This window comes from Adelges cooleyi, unplaced genomic scaffold (assembly GCF_023614345.1).
Source record: "Adelges cooleyi isolate 19-005CV unplaced genomic scaffold, UGA_ACOO_1.1 ACOO_flye_CR_arks_rails_tigmint_CR_PRNA_11, whole genome shotgun sequence".
Classification (NCBI taxonomy): Eukaryota; Metazoa; Arthropoda; class Insecta; order Hemiptera; family Adelgidae; genus Adelges; species Adelges cooleyi.
Window position 1 is genome coordinate 575,225 of NW_026095763.1, and position 18,153 is coordinate 593,377.

General features: G+C 31.6%; 2 protein-coding genes and 1 long non-coding RNA gene across 3 annotated transcripts; 2 read left to right on the forward strand and 1 right to left on the reverse strand.

The window, feature by feature from the left end:
* The first annotated feature begins 74 nt into the window (after positions 1 to 74).
* LOC126847627 (uncharacterized) lies at positions 75 to 781 on the forward strand. Its single transcript, XM_050587934.1, has 2 exons — positions 75 to 278; positions 356 to 781. Exons 1-2 carry the CDS (start codon positions 111 to 113, stop codon positions 779 to 781), a joined length of 594 nt encoding a protein of 197 aa, XP_050443891.1. The 5' UTR covers positions 75 to 110.
* A 3,033-nt stretch (positions 782 to 3,814) lies between these two features.
* On the reverse strand, positions 3,815 to 4,826 carry LOC126847608 (RISC-loading complex subunit TARBP2-like). The gene has a single exon (XM_050587914.1). It carries the CDS (start codon positions 4,824 to 4,826, stop codon positions 3,849 to 3,851), a length of 978 nt encoding a protein of 325 aa, XP_050443871.1. The 3' UTR covers positions 3,815 to 3,848.
* A 1,383-nt stretch (positions 4,827 to 6,209) lies between these two features.
* Positions 6,210 to 7,329, forward strand: LOC126847629 (uncharacterized). The gene is made up of 3 exons (XR_007687112.1): positions 6,210 to 6,365; positions 6,764 to 6,983; positions 7,049 to 7,329. It is a non-coding gene; the product is annotated as an uncharacterized LOC126847629 (long non-coding RNA).
* The last annotated feature ends 10,824 nt before the right edge of the window (positions 7,330 to 18,153 follow it).

Below are 18,153 nucleotides of genomic sequence, written 5' to 3' on the forward strand. Positions count from 1 at the left end.
TATCTCGCATACTTCAATCTAGGAAAACAACTTTAATGCAAGCTCAATCGGAGATGTGCAGAACAATTAGGATTCTAGAAAGCTTGAAGGCTAATCCTGGTGAAAAAGAAATGGAAGTAGCTAAAGCTATTCAAAAATCAGTTCATAAAGGTGTCAAAATTACAATAACAAATTCTGGAGGGATAAACAGGCTTCAGTTTTTGCAGAACTTAGTTGACAACATGCGTCAACGTTTGTTCAAAGACCATGAAAATAGTACAATGTTAGAAGACCTAAAGGTAAAGGAAATTTCTAAGTATAATTGCATTTACTATAATAGGCCATTGTTTAAATGAAATTTTCTTTTATTGTGTAGGTGATCGACGAAGTATTTAAAACGGAAACCGACGACGCCAGAGGAGAAGATGAAGTCAAAAGAGTGGCATGTAGATTTGGTTTATCTGAGTTTGAAAGTGTTATAGATTTTCGTACACGTAATGCTTATTCTAGTCTGATAAAAACGCTGAACATACTCCCCACAACAACAGCTGATTGCGAACGAGGGTTTTCCGATATGAACCTCACGATAACTGATTTAAGAACTCGTTTAACAATTGAAAATGTGTCAGATTTGATGTTCATCTTCATAAATGGCCCTCCTATTGCAGATTTCAATCCACGACCATATGTGAAGGTTTGGCTTCGAGAGCATCGATCGGCAGTCTCTGCATTACGTGGTAAAAGAAGTGAGGAAATAAATAGACCAGCAAGGCAGAGAGTTCCAAAAACAATTTTTTATTAATATATTTAAATAAATAATTATATTTAATGTATTCATTTTGTAAATAAATTTTAAAAATGAAAATAAATATTCGTTTTTTATCATTAACACTCCTCTCTTATATACCAAGGTTATAGTTTGGAACTTAATATAGTCAATAACATATGGAAGACTTTTTTTAGCATCTTAACTTTTTCAATGTAATTGTTAAAATGTATTGTGCCGAGTATACCCTCAACAAATTTGATGGGAATATCACTGTCCAAAGGATACAACACAGTACGACTTCGGAATTTCTTCACTTCACGCCTACATTCGCTGCCTCGAGATGTTTTTGAGTATTGCTTATCGGCTACAAGTACTCAAATGGCGAATTTACAAAAAACATTCAATCGATTTGGAAATGTTCGAGAAAACCAAAAGTGATGTACAAAGACAGTTGCGGGAAAAAACCGGATTGCTTGTCGATGTTGTGAAACAAGGCTTTGGAATAACTAACGATGGGAACACAGCAGCTCGTTTTTTTGAATATTATACTCTTGTCGCAGCGATAACAGGAATTAACGAAGAATTGCTGAAAAGGTTCAGTATTATTCTTCAGGCTATCTCTAGTGGATTCACTATCAATGTTGAGCGTTTTTCAGCTTACACAAAAAAGACGGCTGAACTATATGTGTCTGTTTATAAATGGTACGCAATGCCAGCAAGTGTGCATAAATTATTAATTCACGCACATGAAATAATAGATTCGTGTTCCATGGCAATTGGAATGATGTCCGAAGAAGCCCTCGAAGCCAGAAATAAGGATTTGAGAAGATTCAGATGAGAGCATACCAGAAAAATCATCCGAAAAAGTACGATGGAAGACTTATTCCACACCCTTCTATATTCATCGGACCCATACATATCAACATTGGCAAATGATAGTGCAAATTTCAATTACCAAGATAAATGTTTCCCGGATGAATTATTAGATCTACTATCAGAGCCATTTGGCTCTGATAGTAGATCTAATGACTATTCCGAGTCCCTAGAAATGGAACATTAAAGTAGGAAGTTGGTAACAAAAATTTTGATTTTATTCTTCTTCTATTTTTATTCATCGTCTTATTTTCTTCCTTTCATTTTGGATTTTAAATTAACAGATATATACATTTTCTTTTTAACAAAATATTTAATACATTTTGTAAATAAAAAAATATTTTTTGTTTATTTTATAATATTCTATATTATTCTACATTTATGTAGAACATATGTTAATTTTTTAAAATAAACAAAATATTCTTTTTGTATGATTTTTGTCGTTTAACCATTACCACATAATAATAAAGATTATACACAAGTAACGATAAGTATCTTAAGAAGATACTGACAAACTTTCAAGTGATTTCAACTATTGTGTAGAAGTTATGGGCAATGTCCACCTAGATTAGCTATTTTTACCACTGTGCGCCGCCGTCAGGCCACGTCCATCCCGACCAGAGGCCGCCACCCTCCACCGTCGTCCCCACCAGCCAGCACAGTACACGCTGATCCACCAGGAGCAGGAGCGGCCCAATCACCGGCACAGCGTACGTGACAGTATGGGACGGTTCCGGCCCCAACCCGAAGCCCACGGATCCGGACGGTCATTGTCCCGTCTACCACCGGCTCTGACGCCGTCCGCCCCAACCACGCCTGTCCAGCAACCCACGTTGGCCCAGATGTCACCTGCGCCGATGACTGCCGTCCAGCACCAACCATTGGCCCAGACGTCACCTACGGCACCCACTCGCCGCGGCACGGGATTGGTCACGCCAACCACGCCCGGCCAGCAGCCACCGTCAGCCCAGCCATCGTCTGCACCGAGGTCATGGAGGTCACGCCGGCCATCAACTTATTCCAGGAGGCTGCCCCGATAGTACTCCCTGTCAGACTGGGGGGGGGGAGTATGACGCGGTCGCATCGCGACTCCGGTGGTGGGCGAGTGCTATCACACTCGCCACCGCCGGATGGCGCCCGCGCCCGCTTCCCCTTCCAATCGTCCGACAGGCCGCGCTCGCCGGACGGTCACCGGCTGCAGCCGCCGCCGCCGCCGAACTACACTTCCATTGGGATCACCAAACGGAGCTTGTATTTTATATATCACTGTATTTATATTTCACGAATAATATAATCATCCGTGATACTTTACTCTCGTGTTACTCTTATATAATTCAACTACCCCAAATCGCTCATCACGAACAACAACACGGTTTTGCCAGGCGTACCGTTTAGGCTCAACATTTGTAGGACAAAGATGTATGGGTACAAATGAGTACATGAATAAACATTCATCATTAGTAGCGGAAACACTTCTTTTTTGCTTGTAACTACTTCGTCCTCCACTTCCATCGCATCCCCATTTGCTAAAAAGGATGAAGTGTTCTAATCCTTCGTCTATTAGATGCTTATGAACAGGCTGCTGAACTTGACACAGTCTTTGTGCTGTCAAGTTTAAAATAGCCTGCAAAGACAAATCAGCTCTTGACTCGGTAATGGTCATCTTGTCTTCTGGTACGCAACAGGCTTTCTTGGTACTAGTGATTAAGTAGTATGGTGGATACAACTTATGGCCTGCTTCTTTCGCTGTTTTTCTGACTTTCGTAAGATGCTCTAGACATCTTACAGTCAACAAATTTAGCTAGAGCTTCTTCGGGTGATAGTAATCGCATGTTACTTAAAGTGGAACTGCTTGTGGGATGTATATTTGATGTAGAGGGGGTCGGAAGATTTGAATTAAAATTTTTTAAAACCTGTGACGCAGTTCTATTTCCTGAAGCATATAGAGAGAGTTGCGAAGCAAAAATGAGTTTTTCTTGCCCTGCCTCCAACAAACTTTTGACCTTCCTTTTTTTAGTTTTGTCACTTAAATCGGCAAAATTTTTTTGGGGACGACCGTCATATTTAACACGAGGAGGTTGTATTACCTGATGTTCAACAGTAAATTTAAAGTTTGGTCCTTTGAGCCATTCAGAATATTTGGCTCTGAATATGTCACGTTTTCGTTGACTATTTTCTGCCATCTTTGGCTAATAGAGGAAAAATACCTATGCCGAGTATGCGATAACTAGCTATACAAAATACACATGTTGGTAAGCAAGTCTTTTGCAGCGTCTTTTTCTGCTAAAGAACAACTATAGTTTAGTTGTAAACCAGTGACCGATGGATAGACACTTATGATAGATAAAATACAACAATAACCAGATTCCGTATCTACTATTGTTTTACTTAACGACATTTCGCATTCTTCGACAACTTTATTTAAAACATCAAGGGGATTGTCTAAATTTAATTCGCCATCAGAGTTGTATTGCTGAACGAGTTGATCCAGAGTCTCAGTGTTAGGGAATTTGGTTTGCTTGAAGAGTAAATGATAGTTTGATACTATTTCATCCATACATGCGTTTTTTTTCACCTTCATAAATTCTGGATTAGCGTTATTGCCAAATATGTGAGTATTTTTAGGTATAGTGAAAAATTTTTCATCCATAGTTAATAGTCTTGCCATCATTTGCTGGGCAGCCAAATGTTTGGCTTGTTGTTTAGTTTTGTGGATTGCTTCCTCGCATAGACTACTGATTCGGCAATTGATAGTAAACATTTTTGCATGATCTTTCCCTTCTTCACGTATTTCTTCATATATAGGCAAATTTATTTGTAGTTTGCAACAGATACCATTTAGTTGTCCAACGAAATTTTCCTTAATGGTTTTTTCAAAAGGGGACACAACATTTTTAATATTTAACTCTTTAAATTCGTTTACTAATAAATCCGGTTGATCGGCAATTAGTTTTTCAAATAGTTTTCCAGCTGTTGCTTGTCTGGCTTCTTTTTTTGAACTACCTTCTCCTAATACTTCGTAGCCATCTAATTCCAATCTATAGACAAATTTATAGGGCAATTGTCTTAAGCCATTGTACACAAGATCGTATCGAGGCCATAGTTTTCGCTTAACTGCATATTCTTGAATAAAGGTCACTGGTGATTGATTTACAGAGTTGATATAATCAGTTTCTTCTTGTAGGTCAAACCTCACATCTTCCATTTTCTATAAGTATAACTTTATTATTTAACGTTTTCAAGCCCTGGAAAATAATAGTTCTTTATTATTAAAAATAAAAAATAAGGTTTTTATTTATTTATAACTAAAAGTTACCTGTTCCAAATATTGACACTATTGTCATTTAGGGTTATTTAAAATTGTATTGTTGATTATTTTTAACATTTTTTTAATGTTAGGCAAAATTAAAAAAACAAAAGCTAATTAAACATAATATTTATATTTTAAATAATGTGTATTCTATTATAAAGAGTTTTTAAGTTACAACAATGTCTTAGTTATAATTAAATTTATTAATTAAGATAACTGGCAAATTGTAAATTAAGTGTAAAAATGTTCTTAGAAAGCAAAAATATTAATAATTATAAATCCATGTTTAAAAAAAAAAAATGTTTAAATAAGTGAAGAAAATTCTAGACTGGGTTATTCTTTATTGTGTTGCATGTTAATACAACAATAATGACATAATATGCTTATTGATTGAATCAAATAAATAAGTGTTGACAATGGGTTAAAGGGAAATAAATGATATTTAACGTAGGTACCTACATGGAATTTACAGAATGTGAAATGAATGTAGTTTTTTTGAGGGTGTATCCTGTTTTTTTTGCTTTCCCATAACAACTAATATATGGTAAATACCTACAGGCTATAAATTATATTTAAATATCAAACTAGGATGACAATAAAATATGTACTCACTTAACAAAGTATCGGTCGTTCCTTTATGTAATTCAATAAGAACCTAACAGGTAATTTGAAGTCCGTTTTTAATGGTTATTTAACTAATTTGCAAGACCAACAAGGCGTTTGTGCGTCGCTACCGCAGGATACTACTCGCCCCAGAGTCCAGGTGTTGTCTGTTTGCACGCAAAAATCGATGCAGCTGCAATGGCTACATGACCGCGCATTGCTTTGGAGCTAAACACAAATGGCTGCTAGGGGTGAATTTCATGGAATAAATAAACAACGGCTGGGGGGGGACTGTTTTTTCCCCTGTGATAACAAAAGCGTCAGTGGCGCGTTACCCCGTTGAGAATTGAGTGAATCGTGGCATAATAAACAGGTATGTCAGCAATTTGTGATAGCCGAAAAATGGCCGACGGTATTTTTCGTCGACCTTGTATTCCTTACAGAGAGAATCCCGGCAGCCATTTCGTGGAGATCACAAGTTACCGACATACCTCTTGGTTTTGCCTGCCCTTACGGTAACAGACCAATACATTTTATTGTTATTGTTTAATGTCTATTATTAGTTATTACGAATAAACCCCGAGAATTAGTTACCTCGAATAATAGTAAATTGTTATTATTATTACTTATTAGTTTATTATTATTTTATTTATTTTTATTATATTTTCAGGCCAGAGAAAAAACGCATTATTGGATATTTACAACGTTAAAATAAGTATAACATGAGTACAAATTGTATTTGATTTTTTGGAGGCATAACAATTCGAGAAATGCTGTTTAAGGAGAAAAAGTTTTATGGACGAATAAACGCTTCTACATATTTAGTGACTGGTAAAGTACATAATTGCTAATTAGATTGACGTTATGACACAACCCAACAAATAATTCGATTTTGGGATTATTCAATTTTGTCTTAAAAACTTGTGTTTTGCGTAGTTTTTTATTCAAGTTAAACATTTTTTTTTTATTCTTATGACATTATTTGTGGTAAAATAGCTAAATATTTTTTGGACAAAAAATCAAATAGATAATGAGTTTTTACCTATTTGCTTTGCATAATATCAATTTTACTGAAATATAACATATTTATAACAAATCTAGTTTAGACAAAAGAGAATGCTTGAGAATACTAAATATACTTATTATGGCAGTCATTGGGTTTAAACTGGGCCAAACGATATCTTGAAATTTTACAATTTACATTTTACAATTATTTTATTTTTACTCAGGCGCTGAGGGAAAGGTAGAAGAAATTGACGGGTCAAAATTTGGAAGACGGAAGTATAATAGTGGACATCACGTTGATGGTCAATGGGTATTCTGCGGTGTTGAACGGGAAACCAATTGTTGTTTTTAGTGCCCGTCGATTGAGGAGATAAATCCACTTTTATTTTCATTATAAAAGAATGGATTATTCCGGGCACCACCATCATAAGCGATTGCTGGAAAGTAGGTAGTCTCAGTAAATTCGTCTTAAGTTATTTAAGTAAAATAATATAATAATTACATTTTAGAGTTACGACTGCTTAGAAGATGAAGGTTATCAACACCGAACAGTTAATCATTCTGTGACATTTAAAGACCCTGAAACTGGTGCTCACATCAATAAGCGAGGGATGCACAAAGTCAGCAGTAACTGTTGTAGGTAATATACGAGTAAAGCAAGCTTGGGGTATATGCGGCGTGGTGGTTTTCCATTGTCTTCCGTACCAGTCTAGTTATTATTATTTATAGTCCAATATCTTGTATACTTTTCAAGAGTTTTAATATGTTTTAAGAAATATAAAAAAATATATTGAAGTTTTCAGATAAACACATTTCACAACGGCTAACAGGCAAACATTATATTTTTTTATTAAATATTATTATCAATATTTAAACTTAAGTTACACTGATTAACTTTCTATGAATAGTTAAACAAAGTCCCATTTATGAACTTAAACTTAACATTTGTGTGGACACGTTTTACGTTAAAGATCAAACAGGGGTTTTTTCGTACGTATCCGCCAATTTAGCTTATATGTCCATTCTTATTGTTTGAAAATGGCTGGTTTGTTCATACGATGGCGCACAGGTCTGATTCTTTCATACTTGTTAATTACAATTTCAAAAAAGGCTGATACTGCGAAAAGAAAAATTGAAATTTCTCAATAATGGTTGTAGCTATAGGCACTAGAGTGGGCTCATTTAATGTATTTTGTTTTGCCTAATATATTGTTACGGCATATACAGCCGTTTGTCTGTTAGCCGTCAATATTATTTTACTGGTATTATACATTCTGTTATATGAGTAAATATAGTATGTGTTTAAATTATTAAATAGAAAAATACTATGTATTGATGGGCTTTTATATTAATCTTATGTATTTATTATCATACATTTTTAGTTTGAAGTTATATTGTTTCGACAGGGCAATTTTTATTTAAACAACACATAATAGTTTTCTATTCATGATTTATTTTTTAATTTCAAGAATCAAATAATTATTTATTTAAATTTTACATTATGTCGTACATGTATACACATTTTTTTCAATATAATTTTTATTACCCCAAATAAAAAGGTTAAACAATATTTATTTTTTTTGGTTTTACGTTAAATTTGAAATGGTTTGCAATTGTTATATTCTGGATGTCTGTTGATCATTTAGATAGAATAAAAAACATGTGTTTATTTTACTGAAATTGTTATAAATTGAAAAAAATATTTAATAATGTCTAAACTTAGTAACCTGTATAATATATGTATATTTTTTTTTTAAAAGACAAAATTTGAAAAATGTGTTGTAAAAAAAAAATAGTAAGCTATAGCTACAGCAAAATGTAGTACCTATTGTACAATGTTTAAATCGATCTATTAAGTATTAAAGATGCTCTGTAAATTGTATAGAGGACAAGTTTTCTAAAAAAATATTACTCTGATATCTAAAGTTGCTTTATTTACATAAAAAATTTAACTGAAATTGTATTTTATTTTTATATAAATTAATTCTATTCTATTATAATAATTTGTAAATTATAATATGATATTTTTTTTTTGTGTTTTTACTGCGTGCTGTTACAACTTAGACAAGACATTAGCTCTGGCACATCTCTGATAAGAGATTAGAGATAAGGGATATGTTGTATTCACCACGATAAAATTTTAAATAAAAAAAATTCAATGTAATTTAACAGATCATATTTCCTATGAATTGTTTAAAGTCAGATATTATGAAAACACTAAAATATTAGCCAGAAACTTGATATGTTTATTAGTCACCTTAGATACTAGCTTGTTCAATATCTATATTTCCACTACTACTCTAAATTTATTCGGTACTTCAACGAGACATGAAAATGCTCTTTCGTGGTTACATGGAATACTGGATCACCTTGTATACCTAATTTAGCATTTCATCGAGTACGAATTCATATTAGATGAAACACTGACTAAACCTAAGCTAATCGAAACTGAGAACATTAATATTATAATGAAAATTTGAATTTATTTTATTATGTTTTAGCCGAAGCATAACATTTATAATAACTATAACGAAATGTTCAAACAGTAAAGAAAAAACACAAAAACTAAACAGAAGACTTAAAAATACAACTTGTTTTCGACAAACAACTAAACATCATATTATGTTTTTCACTTGTATTGGTACTTGTTATGCGCCCTAATCAAACAAATTATAAAAAATGTTATAATTCTTCCAACGATAGGAATGATCAGAATTAAAAGGGTTTCTTAATGATTTTAATGGGTTACTAATGATTTTTTATTAACACGCTTATATTAGCTTCACTTGTATGTATGTTTGTATGTAACTATGTAACAAAAAGAGATAGGCAACCGAACGTACATGCGTGTATTCATTGTTGTTTACCTGAAGTTTTCAAGTAATAGAGACACGTATGTACTAGAATTAAAAAAACACGATTTTAAAGCACATTGAACTAAAAAGTGGAAAATAAAAAAAATATAGTTTAAAAAAACTAAAAAACACGCTTAAATAGTAAAATAAATTAAAAAGTAGAAAATAATTTTCAAAATAGAAATCAATTAATAAAAAATAAATAGTATTATTGTGAAAAAAGCGTGGGGCGCTTTTCAAGAACTGATGTATGTAGCACCCCACGCTTTTTTCACAATAATACTATTTATTTTTTATTAATTGATTTCTATATTGAAAATTATTTTCTACTTTTTAGTTTATTTTACTATTTAAGCGTGTTTTTTAGTTTTTTTAAACTATATTTTTTTATACAGTAGGTTATACATCTGCTAATTTTATTCACAATGTAAAGTTGCATAAAAATCTATAATCTAATAATAAATGAAAGGACTATAACATTTAAGAAATTCGTTATAGACGAATAATGACGGTATTTCTTTTTAATTTCATAATATTCTTATCGATTTTGGTTTTTTTTATACTTTATTTTATAGTAAGTAAAATTTTTGCTTCAATTATTATTATTATAAAACATTTATGGCGAGCTGCGACTTAATAAAGGCGGGCTGCATAAATGTTCAGTAAAGATTTAATGAACTAATATTTATTTAGTAGCATTTAAACATAATAGTTACTATAATTAAGATCTCTGTAGCTATAATATAAAGTGAAAATTTAGTATTTTGTTCTGATTCAGATTTTTTTAAAATTAATATTATTGTCTCTTTTATGCATTTTTTTTATACACGTTAATAAAGTAAACTGTTAGCAATTTACTCATGTTGGTTGTTCAAATTCTGTATAATAATATAAGTCATCGGTCCATCCTGAAAAATAGATTTTGCTAAATTTGTTGAAATTGATACTACTCTATTGAATAATGAAAAATAAAATTATTTTTAAATGTTTAATTAATATCATTTAATAGGATGAATTGTTGGTTAGCCATCTAAAAAAAAATCAATGTTTGGATGTATACCTTTCATGGTTTACTTATGATGTATAAATTATGAATGTATATCAATTTATCCATTATATATAAAATATGTCTGTGGATAAGTATCAAATAATATAGGTATTTGATGCACTGAATATTATTATTATTATGTGACTGTCCAGATCTAAAAACTTAAAAGTTATTTTATTTAACCGCTTATAATTCTATACTCTGACTCGAATAATCAAAAATATTTTTTCTTATTTAATACACTTCAATTCCTTTTATATTTAATATATACACAGATTGCCCTCTAGACATTTCATTCATGTTATGTACTCTTGATCTTCTAAATAACCGTCACAGGGTACACAAATATATCATTCTACCACACTTCTAGTAACTAATAGACGTCTTAAGTATCAAACAATTAACAAGTATCAGAGTACCTTTAATGCTCCATGGCACGTGTAATTTATTCTGATGGTTAAATTATAAACGTACAGTACGTCATTACCGGATACTGGCATAGCCGGTGATTTCTGAACTAATAAGGATTTTAATTCAACCAATATCTAGACATATGATGTATTACGTTTGAACTGTAACGGACCTACTTGGCTAGCTAGCTAGGCTAGACAAAGAAGCCGTCGATAAAGCTAAAATAGACGGATTCTTACAGGGAAACGGTTGACTAAGCCGCTTCTACGTCTAAGTGGCCTTAAAGTCTCCCTTATTAATTTAATACATCGCCCGAGGAGCTATAACGGGCGGTCACACTGTTAAATAATCTAACTCTAATAATTATACAATATATATACAGGTGTCATGTAAAGTTCTACCGAGCTTCAAATGAGACATTCGGGATGCTCTAAGGGTACAATAAATGGTATTAATTTTTTTTTTATTTAAAAATTATTTAAAATAGAACTTGTATCTCATTAAAAAATGGTCTTATGAAAAAAATTATTTCAGATTTGAAATCAGGAGAAAAAATCTTATTGAATTTATATGTAACACGATTTTTTTGGTATCTGGCCACATTTGCGTCCACCGAGAGTGACCACTGTGAGAATCAAAAATGTAATATATCCAAATTTGTTTTTGTATCACTTAGTTGATAAACTATAAAAACTACAAACCTTGTAATTTATCGTTTTATTATGATTATTAAAAAATATATAAGCTTATAGATATAATAACTTGATTATAACAGTTTTCTTTTTTCGTACAATATTTTTCAAAATCTATATAGTAAATTTTTTTATTTCTATTAACGGACGTTAATAGAACGTTAACATGGCGTTCTTGAACATCCCGGTCCCCGCGCCCGGGGTTCTAATATGTTCAAATCCCATTTTTCTTTAAATTATGAACCATTTTCAAATGAATGATTTATACGAATCGTGTGACTATAATTGTAACAACATGTTAACGTTTTTTTTAATAATTCTAAAATACCTCACTACTTAGTATCAAAGTAAATCATTATTAAAAAACATTTTTAATGTAACTGTAAACAATTGTTATTTATATACAATAGGTTCAGATTATTAAAACACAACTAACCCAGTAACCCATAGTCCATAATTTTGGATTACTATGGAATAAATTTAATAAAAATTTAGTAATCCCTTTGTAATCGGTTACGGATTGTAATCCATTTTTTGCCCATTTCTTGTCAAAACCATTGATCTGTTGACTCATGTTGCTCCTCGTCTATGTCATATCAATCTAACATATAGTTTGATGGAAGAATTGCCTATAATAGGGGGGATATCATGAAAGAAACGACCCTATGCAATTTATATAGTTAAAGTTCCATGGAAATCTTCACTTTCGCTCTATATCTCTTACTCGTGTTAAGCTCCCGATTCTTTTCTTTTAGCGAAATCATAACATCGTGGCTCTCATTCAGTTTATTGCCCATTTTCCTAGGTTCTCACAGCGCGCAAAAAATGTCACCGAAAAATTAACTAAAATAACGCTACATAAAAATCGGTAAAAAAACTAGCTAGCGTGTTGCTTTAACATGCTGGCTGCTACAACGACGTTAAGCGTACCATGCTAGTCTTGGTGATTCCTGATGAAGTCCTATTTAGCTACGACATTTGTCGCGAAATATTCTCAATAGCATTCTCAAAAAATTAAAATTTTTAAAAAAATCATACTTAATTAGCTTAATTTTATTCAGACTTGTTATTAATTATTACATTTTAATTTTTCAAAAGAGCGCGTACCTAGATTAAATGTAAAATAGGTACTTGGTTATAGAATACAATTATCAGTTGGGCGTACTTTCATATACAACTATCATTTGAGTAAGCCTAGTTAATAAAAAGGAAAATCAAATTCTCAGAACTTCGATACCTAATATTATTTTTTGTAATAAGAAAAAAGTTAGCCAAGTTTATACTACTTATTAAATATAGATGCAAATTGTATGCGCCTTGCTAGAATTTCTGTTTTTTTTTTTAAATATTTTAAAAATATGCTTAAGCGAGTCAGTATGAATAATAATGTCCTTCACTTTTCGTTTTTTTTTATTTCTAACACCCTCCCCTCCTCCTTCCCAAACCCTAAAAAATCAGACTTAGTGCCTTTCTCAAGTCCGTAGGCGCTTATTGGTGCAGCCCTACGTTCCGGCTAGTCACCCCATCATATCTCCGATACATCTGTACATCTTATAAATTATAATAAAGATCCCCATTTGCGAGGTCAAGTACGTGCCCATTTCGCCAGCGTGAGTGGCTGTACTTACTTGAGTCCAGCCCTCACCTATACCTAGTGAAATTGTTATCGTTTACGTGGAATAAAGACAACCGTGATACCGAACATTGTGTTATTACATTCACGATACGGCGAAGCATCCGCCACCCGTATCATAAGTAATGAAATAAGATTTCCGAAAACCACTTGTACATTAATCAATAACAACTTTTGTAGGTACATAAAAAAAGAAAATCGCAATCCATGTAGGTATAGATAATGCAATATTTGCAATATAAAACTACAATTTATGACTGTGTCTACAATGTCAAATGTCTGGTACTCCAACAAGTATTCGTGTTGAATTTACCGTGCAGCAGTTGTTGTCGTATAAAAACTCTATCAAATTCAGACAACTTTGGCCCTTGTACTGAGTTTAACGTTTTTCGTGCTAATAATTCCGTAGCAATAACTTAAATTGTAATCTAAAATTTAAGCGCTGTCTAATTGTCTTAGACAATATGCATTTTATAAAAATATTTTCTTTCATAACTTGGTTATTCTTCATTCTGGCAATAATTACTGGTAATATATTTATACAATAATTACTTATAAAATAAATTTGGTTTTTTTTACATTTAATTTGATTACAATATTATGCTGTGTCAATACAGGCATTGGCATTGTATCCGGTTTAAAAAATATTGATTTTTTTTGCCGCCCAAGACGGTGTAGTGTAGCATATTTCATAATAGTTTGAAATGCTCTATGTAGCATTATATTGGTATTAATATTAATATGCGATTGCAAGTGTCATCGTGGTTATGTCGAAACCTTTGGTGTCGGGTATCCTGGGCCCGTCGGTTGACACGAGCAAATCGACTAGTTAGTCAGTCGGAATTCAGTAGTACATTATAGCAGAACCTCTTATAGTTACAGAAACTCTTTAAAGTTAAGTTTTATTTTAAAACTGTAATCCGTATTCAATAGTATAAGTTTTATAATACAAATCTACAGTTTATTTTAGTCCAATAAACATATTGGTTATTCTTTTTTTTTCAAAAACACCTTCTTTTTGTCCGGCCTTTCCATTTACACCAACGGTATTCTATGCCTATGATTTAGTTTGTACATTTACTTAGTCTTAAGATGATCTCAACTCCATTTTCTCATTAGACAGTGAGAAGTAATACCTGAGAGATTATAACTGTAGTGGACTATGACTGTGGTTACAAAAATTATTACCGATTTATTACTAATGTTTTAATAACTATTAAAATATGAATGTAAATATGGAAACTACTCGTAGATTTTTACAGTAAAATAAAACTATGCATTGTAATACTATTATTGTGACAATTTTAAAAAAAGGGTATCGATTAAAAAATATGTTAAACAGCAGGAGCATATTTCGAGAACGTAAGAATTTCGTCGAGGAAATTCGTGAAAATTAAGTAGATAATGAAATACAATTAAAGAACCTAATATGGTCGACATCACAACATGGTTTAATATATATTTTAACCATACACGCTGTCTCACGCTTTTACATGTATATGATAATTTGTTTAATAATAATTTTAACTTTTTTGTAGCTGTAAAATGTGAACAGGACTCTGCCACGTTAGCTGATAATTTAATTGTATACCAAGTACCTACCTACCTAAAATATTTCATGTAGAATATTGATCAGAGATATTATAATATAATTAATTTAAATGTATTTTCCGGGCATATTTTTCAAAAATTGCATACGCGAGTTTTATTAATGTCAATTATGTGTTGATTTTTTAGTACATAGATTCATAAAAAATAAATTTCATTTACTTTATAGTAAGTAAGGGGAACCAGTAACTTACTACCTTTTAAAATATGGTTAACACATTTGTTTAAACATGATTTATTTATACTTAAATTTAAACGCAAGCAAGCGACTGACTTGAAAATTAAGTTACATGATGGCGACAATACAAAGCAAACCGTATTTTGCCAATAGTCAGCAATCTCATTAGGTCACACCAATGCTCTCTGTGTGGTCAGAGATCAATAGAAATTAAATAGCAAATACTGATAACGTAAGTGTAGAAATGTGGTACCTAATCTTAAAAATAAGTAAGAAAGACGCGCTAAATTGATGGATTGCAAAAAAAATCATGTAAATGAGACGCATAAATAATTTATTATGGTGGCAAAAAGAATATAACTTTAGACATTCTAAAATGGCGTTACAGTTGGCATAAGAGTATTTAGATTATGATAAATATATATTATGTGGAGATTCGGGATTCAAAAGACACATTCTTTGGATAATGGATAGACTGATCTATGAGTGAAAATAACTGTAATGTGAGGAATGTTTTTTATAATCATTCAAAAATAACCTGTTAATATAATTCAGTAGAGTAGATTTTAGAAAATCAATCGTGTAATCCTTTACCCGCTTCTAAAAAAAAATTGTAATATTTTGAGTTTTTTTAAAATAAAAGAATGTATTTACAATTATTGTAAATTTTGTTTTTGAAATGGTATGACGAGTGGAGAAAAATAGTAAAAGCTAATGATAAAATAATGAATAGTGTTTTCTAAACATACATTTTAATTATTTCTGCTATTTTGTGACTTTATGTGTATGTTATTATACTTAATAACAATATTATTTACTCTTGCGCAGCTTCAAGTACTGAAAGAGAGACTGTTCTAGCTGCTAACCAAAGTGTAGCCGCTGATACTCCAAGTATGTACCTACCTAAAATATATATATTATGCATATTATATAATAGAGTTACTTTTAAAATTAAGCGGAATTTATATCAAATTTAAATAGAATAATTGTAGATAGGCATATTCTAAACATAACAAGCCTAGGCTTAAAGGAGTGAAATATTTATACTTTTTGTATATAATATTTGTTTATGTGTACGTATGTAGATGTATTAAATATTAATTTCAAAGTAATCAAAAAAGTAATAAAAATACCTACATATGAACTATATACATAACTCGTGCCTTTCCATGTTTAATATTATGCTTAATAAATTAGTAATGGCATATGTTTAATATATTACTTTTTCGTAGCTACAAATATTGAAACGGAGACTAGTCAGACGGTTGCTACTCCATGTATGTACTAACCCAAAATATATACTTTATAAATATACCTACTAACAAAATTATGTAGATTATTAATCAAATATTATTACATATAATTTTATTACTTTTATTTGTTGAGCAAGTTTATCCGAAACTGCTTACTCATATTTAATAAAATGTGTCGTTTTGATTTTTTAACCGTATCATATAAACTAATAATAGTTGAGAATAAAGATGATAGCAACGAGGATTTTGCCATGAGTTAGAGATCTCATTACCACAGATCTTTGTGTGGTCAGGGATCAATTGGAGTTTATACCAAATTTAGATAGAATAATTGTAGATAGGTAGGCATTTTCAAACATACCTACATAATATTAACTATATACATGTCTCGTGCCTTTTCATGTACAATATTATGCTTAATATTAATATAATAAATGACATATGCTTCATATATTACTTTTGCGTAGCTACAAATACTGAAACGGATACTAGTCAAGCCGCTGCTACTCCATGTATGTACCTACCTAAAGTATATATATATTATGCATATTATATAATATACTTACTTTTAAAATTAAGCAGATTTTTAATCGATATTATTACATATAATTTAAATACTTTTATTTGTTGCGCAAATTAATCCAAAACTGCTTACGCATATTTAATAAATGTCGTTTTAACTTTTTAAAGGCATTATATAAACTAATAATAGTTGAGAATAAAGAGGATAGTAACGAGGATTTTTCCACGAGTCAGAGATCTCATTACCACAGATTTTTGTGTGGTCAGGGATCAATTGGATTTATATCAAATTTAGATAAAATAACTGTAGATAGGTGGTAGGGATTTGCATAGGTATGCTACCGCATGACTAATTTTCATTTATGTTATCAATAGTTTCTTGTTGTATTTCCCGTTCTCTCCGTTCTATTTGGATTTCTTTTGGTCCTCTTTTTAACAAATGTATCACTGGTTTGCAGGGTTTGCTTAATTTCCATCCACCTTCCCGGTTGAAATATGATGTGCATTTTTCTATTTTTATGGCTTCTCTCACCATGCGTTTTGCATACTGGGATTCTCCGGACAAAATCTTAATTTCATCAATGTTGATGTTGTGGCCTTTTTGACCTATTTATTCTGCTACGGCTGACTTCTTGGTTCTATTATGATCCACATCTTTTTCATGTTCCTTAGCCAGTACTTCAATAGGTCGTCCTGTTTGACCAATATATGAATGACCACAATAGCACTGCAGTTTTGTATACGCCTGAATAATGTAATCTTGGAAGTTCATCTTTTAGACTCCGCAAAAATTCTTCCAATTTCTTCACTGTTGAGAAAACTGTCCTAAGTCCTAACACTATATTTGCTTGCTACCCGTGCTTTGTGTTCAGTCAGTCCACGTATAAATGGAATAACTACTGTGCTTTCAATCTCTTCTTCCTCCTGGCGAACTCGCATTGAGCTATGTTGCTATATGCTAGTCAAGATATTCAAATGGGAGTAACCGCAAGGCGCGTAAATAGTGTAAATTTTAATACATCTATTTGTTGAGAATGTTTTGGATAAATATCCAAAACTGCATAAGCATATTTTATAAATGTGATTTTTGTTAATCGCATGATCTAAATAGTCGAGAATAAGGATAATGGTAATGAGGATTTTGCCAAGAGTTAAGAAACGTTTTACCACGGATTATTGTGCGGTCAGAGATCAATAGAAAATAAAAAATTAAATACTGTTTACATAAGTGTAGAAATATATTGTGGAATTTTTAGAATGAGCAATAAAAGTTGTAGTTTAAAGGATATTAGTATTGAAGGATTGCAAGCAATATAAAGAATATCAGTCACATGTATTACGGGATAAAGAGGAAATAACTTTCGAGAGATTCAAAATTGCGATACAGGTAAGCATAAGAGGATTCAGATTATAA

What these genes read in the sequence shown, in the direction of transcription:
- LOC126847627 (XM_050587934.1), top strand. Translation starts at nt 111, where the DNA reads ATGGAAGTAGCTAAAGCTATTCAAAAATCAGTTCATAAAGGTGTCAAA. An exon ending in CAATGTTAGAAGACCTAAAG is followed by an intron (nt 279 to 355) that starts GTAAAGGAAATT and finishes TTTATTGTGTAG; the next exon opens with GTGATCGACGAAGTATTTAA.
- LOC126847608 (XM_050587914.1), bottom strand. Translation starts at nt 4,826, where the DNA reads ATGGAAGATGTGAGGTTTGACCTACAAGAAGAAACTGATTATATCAAC.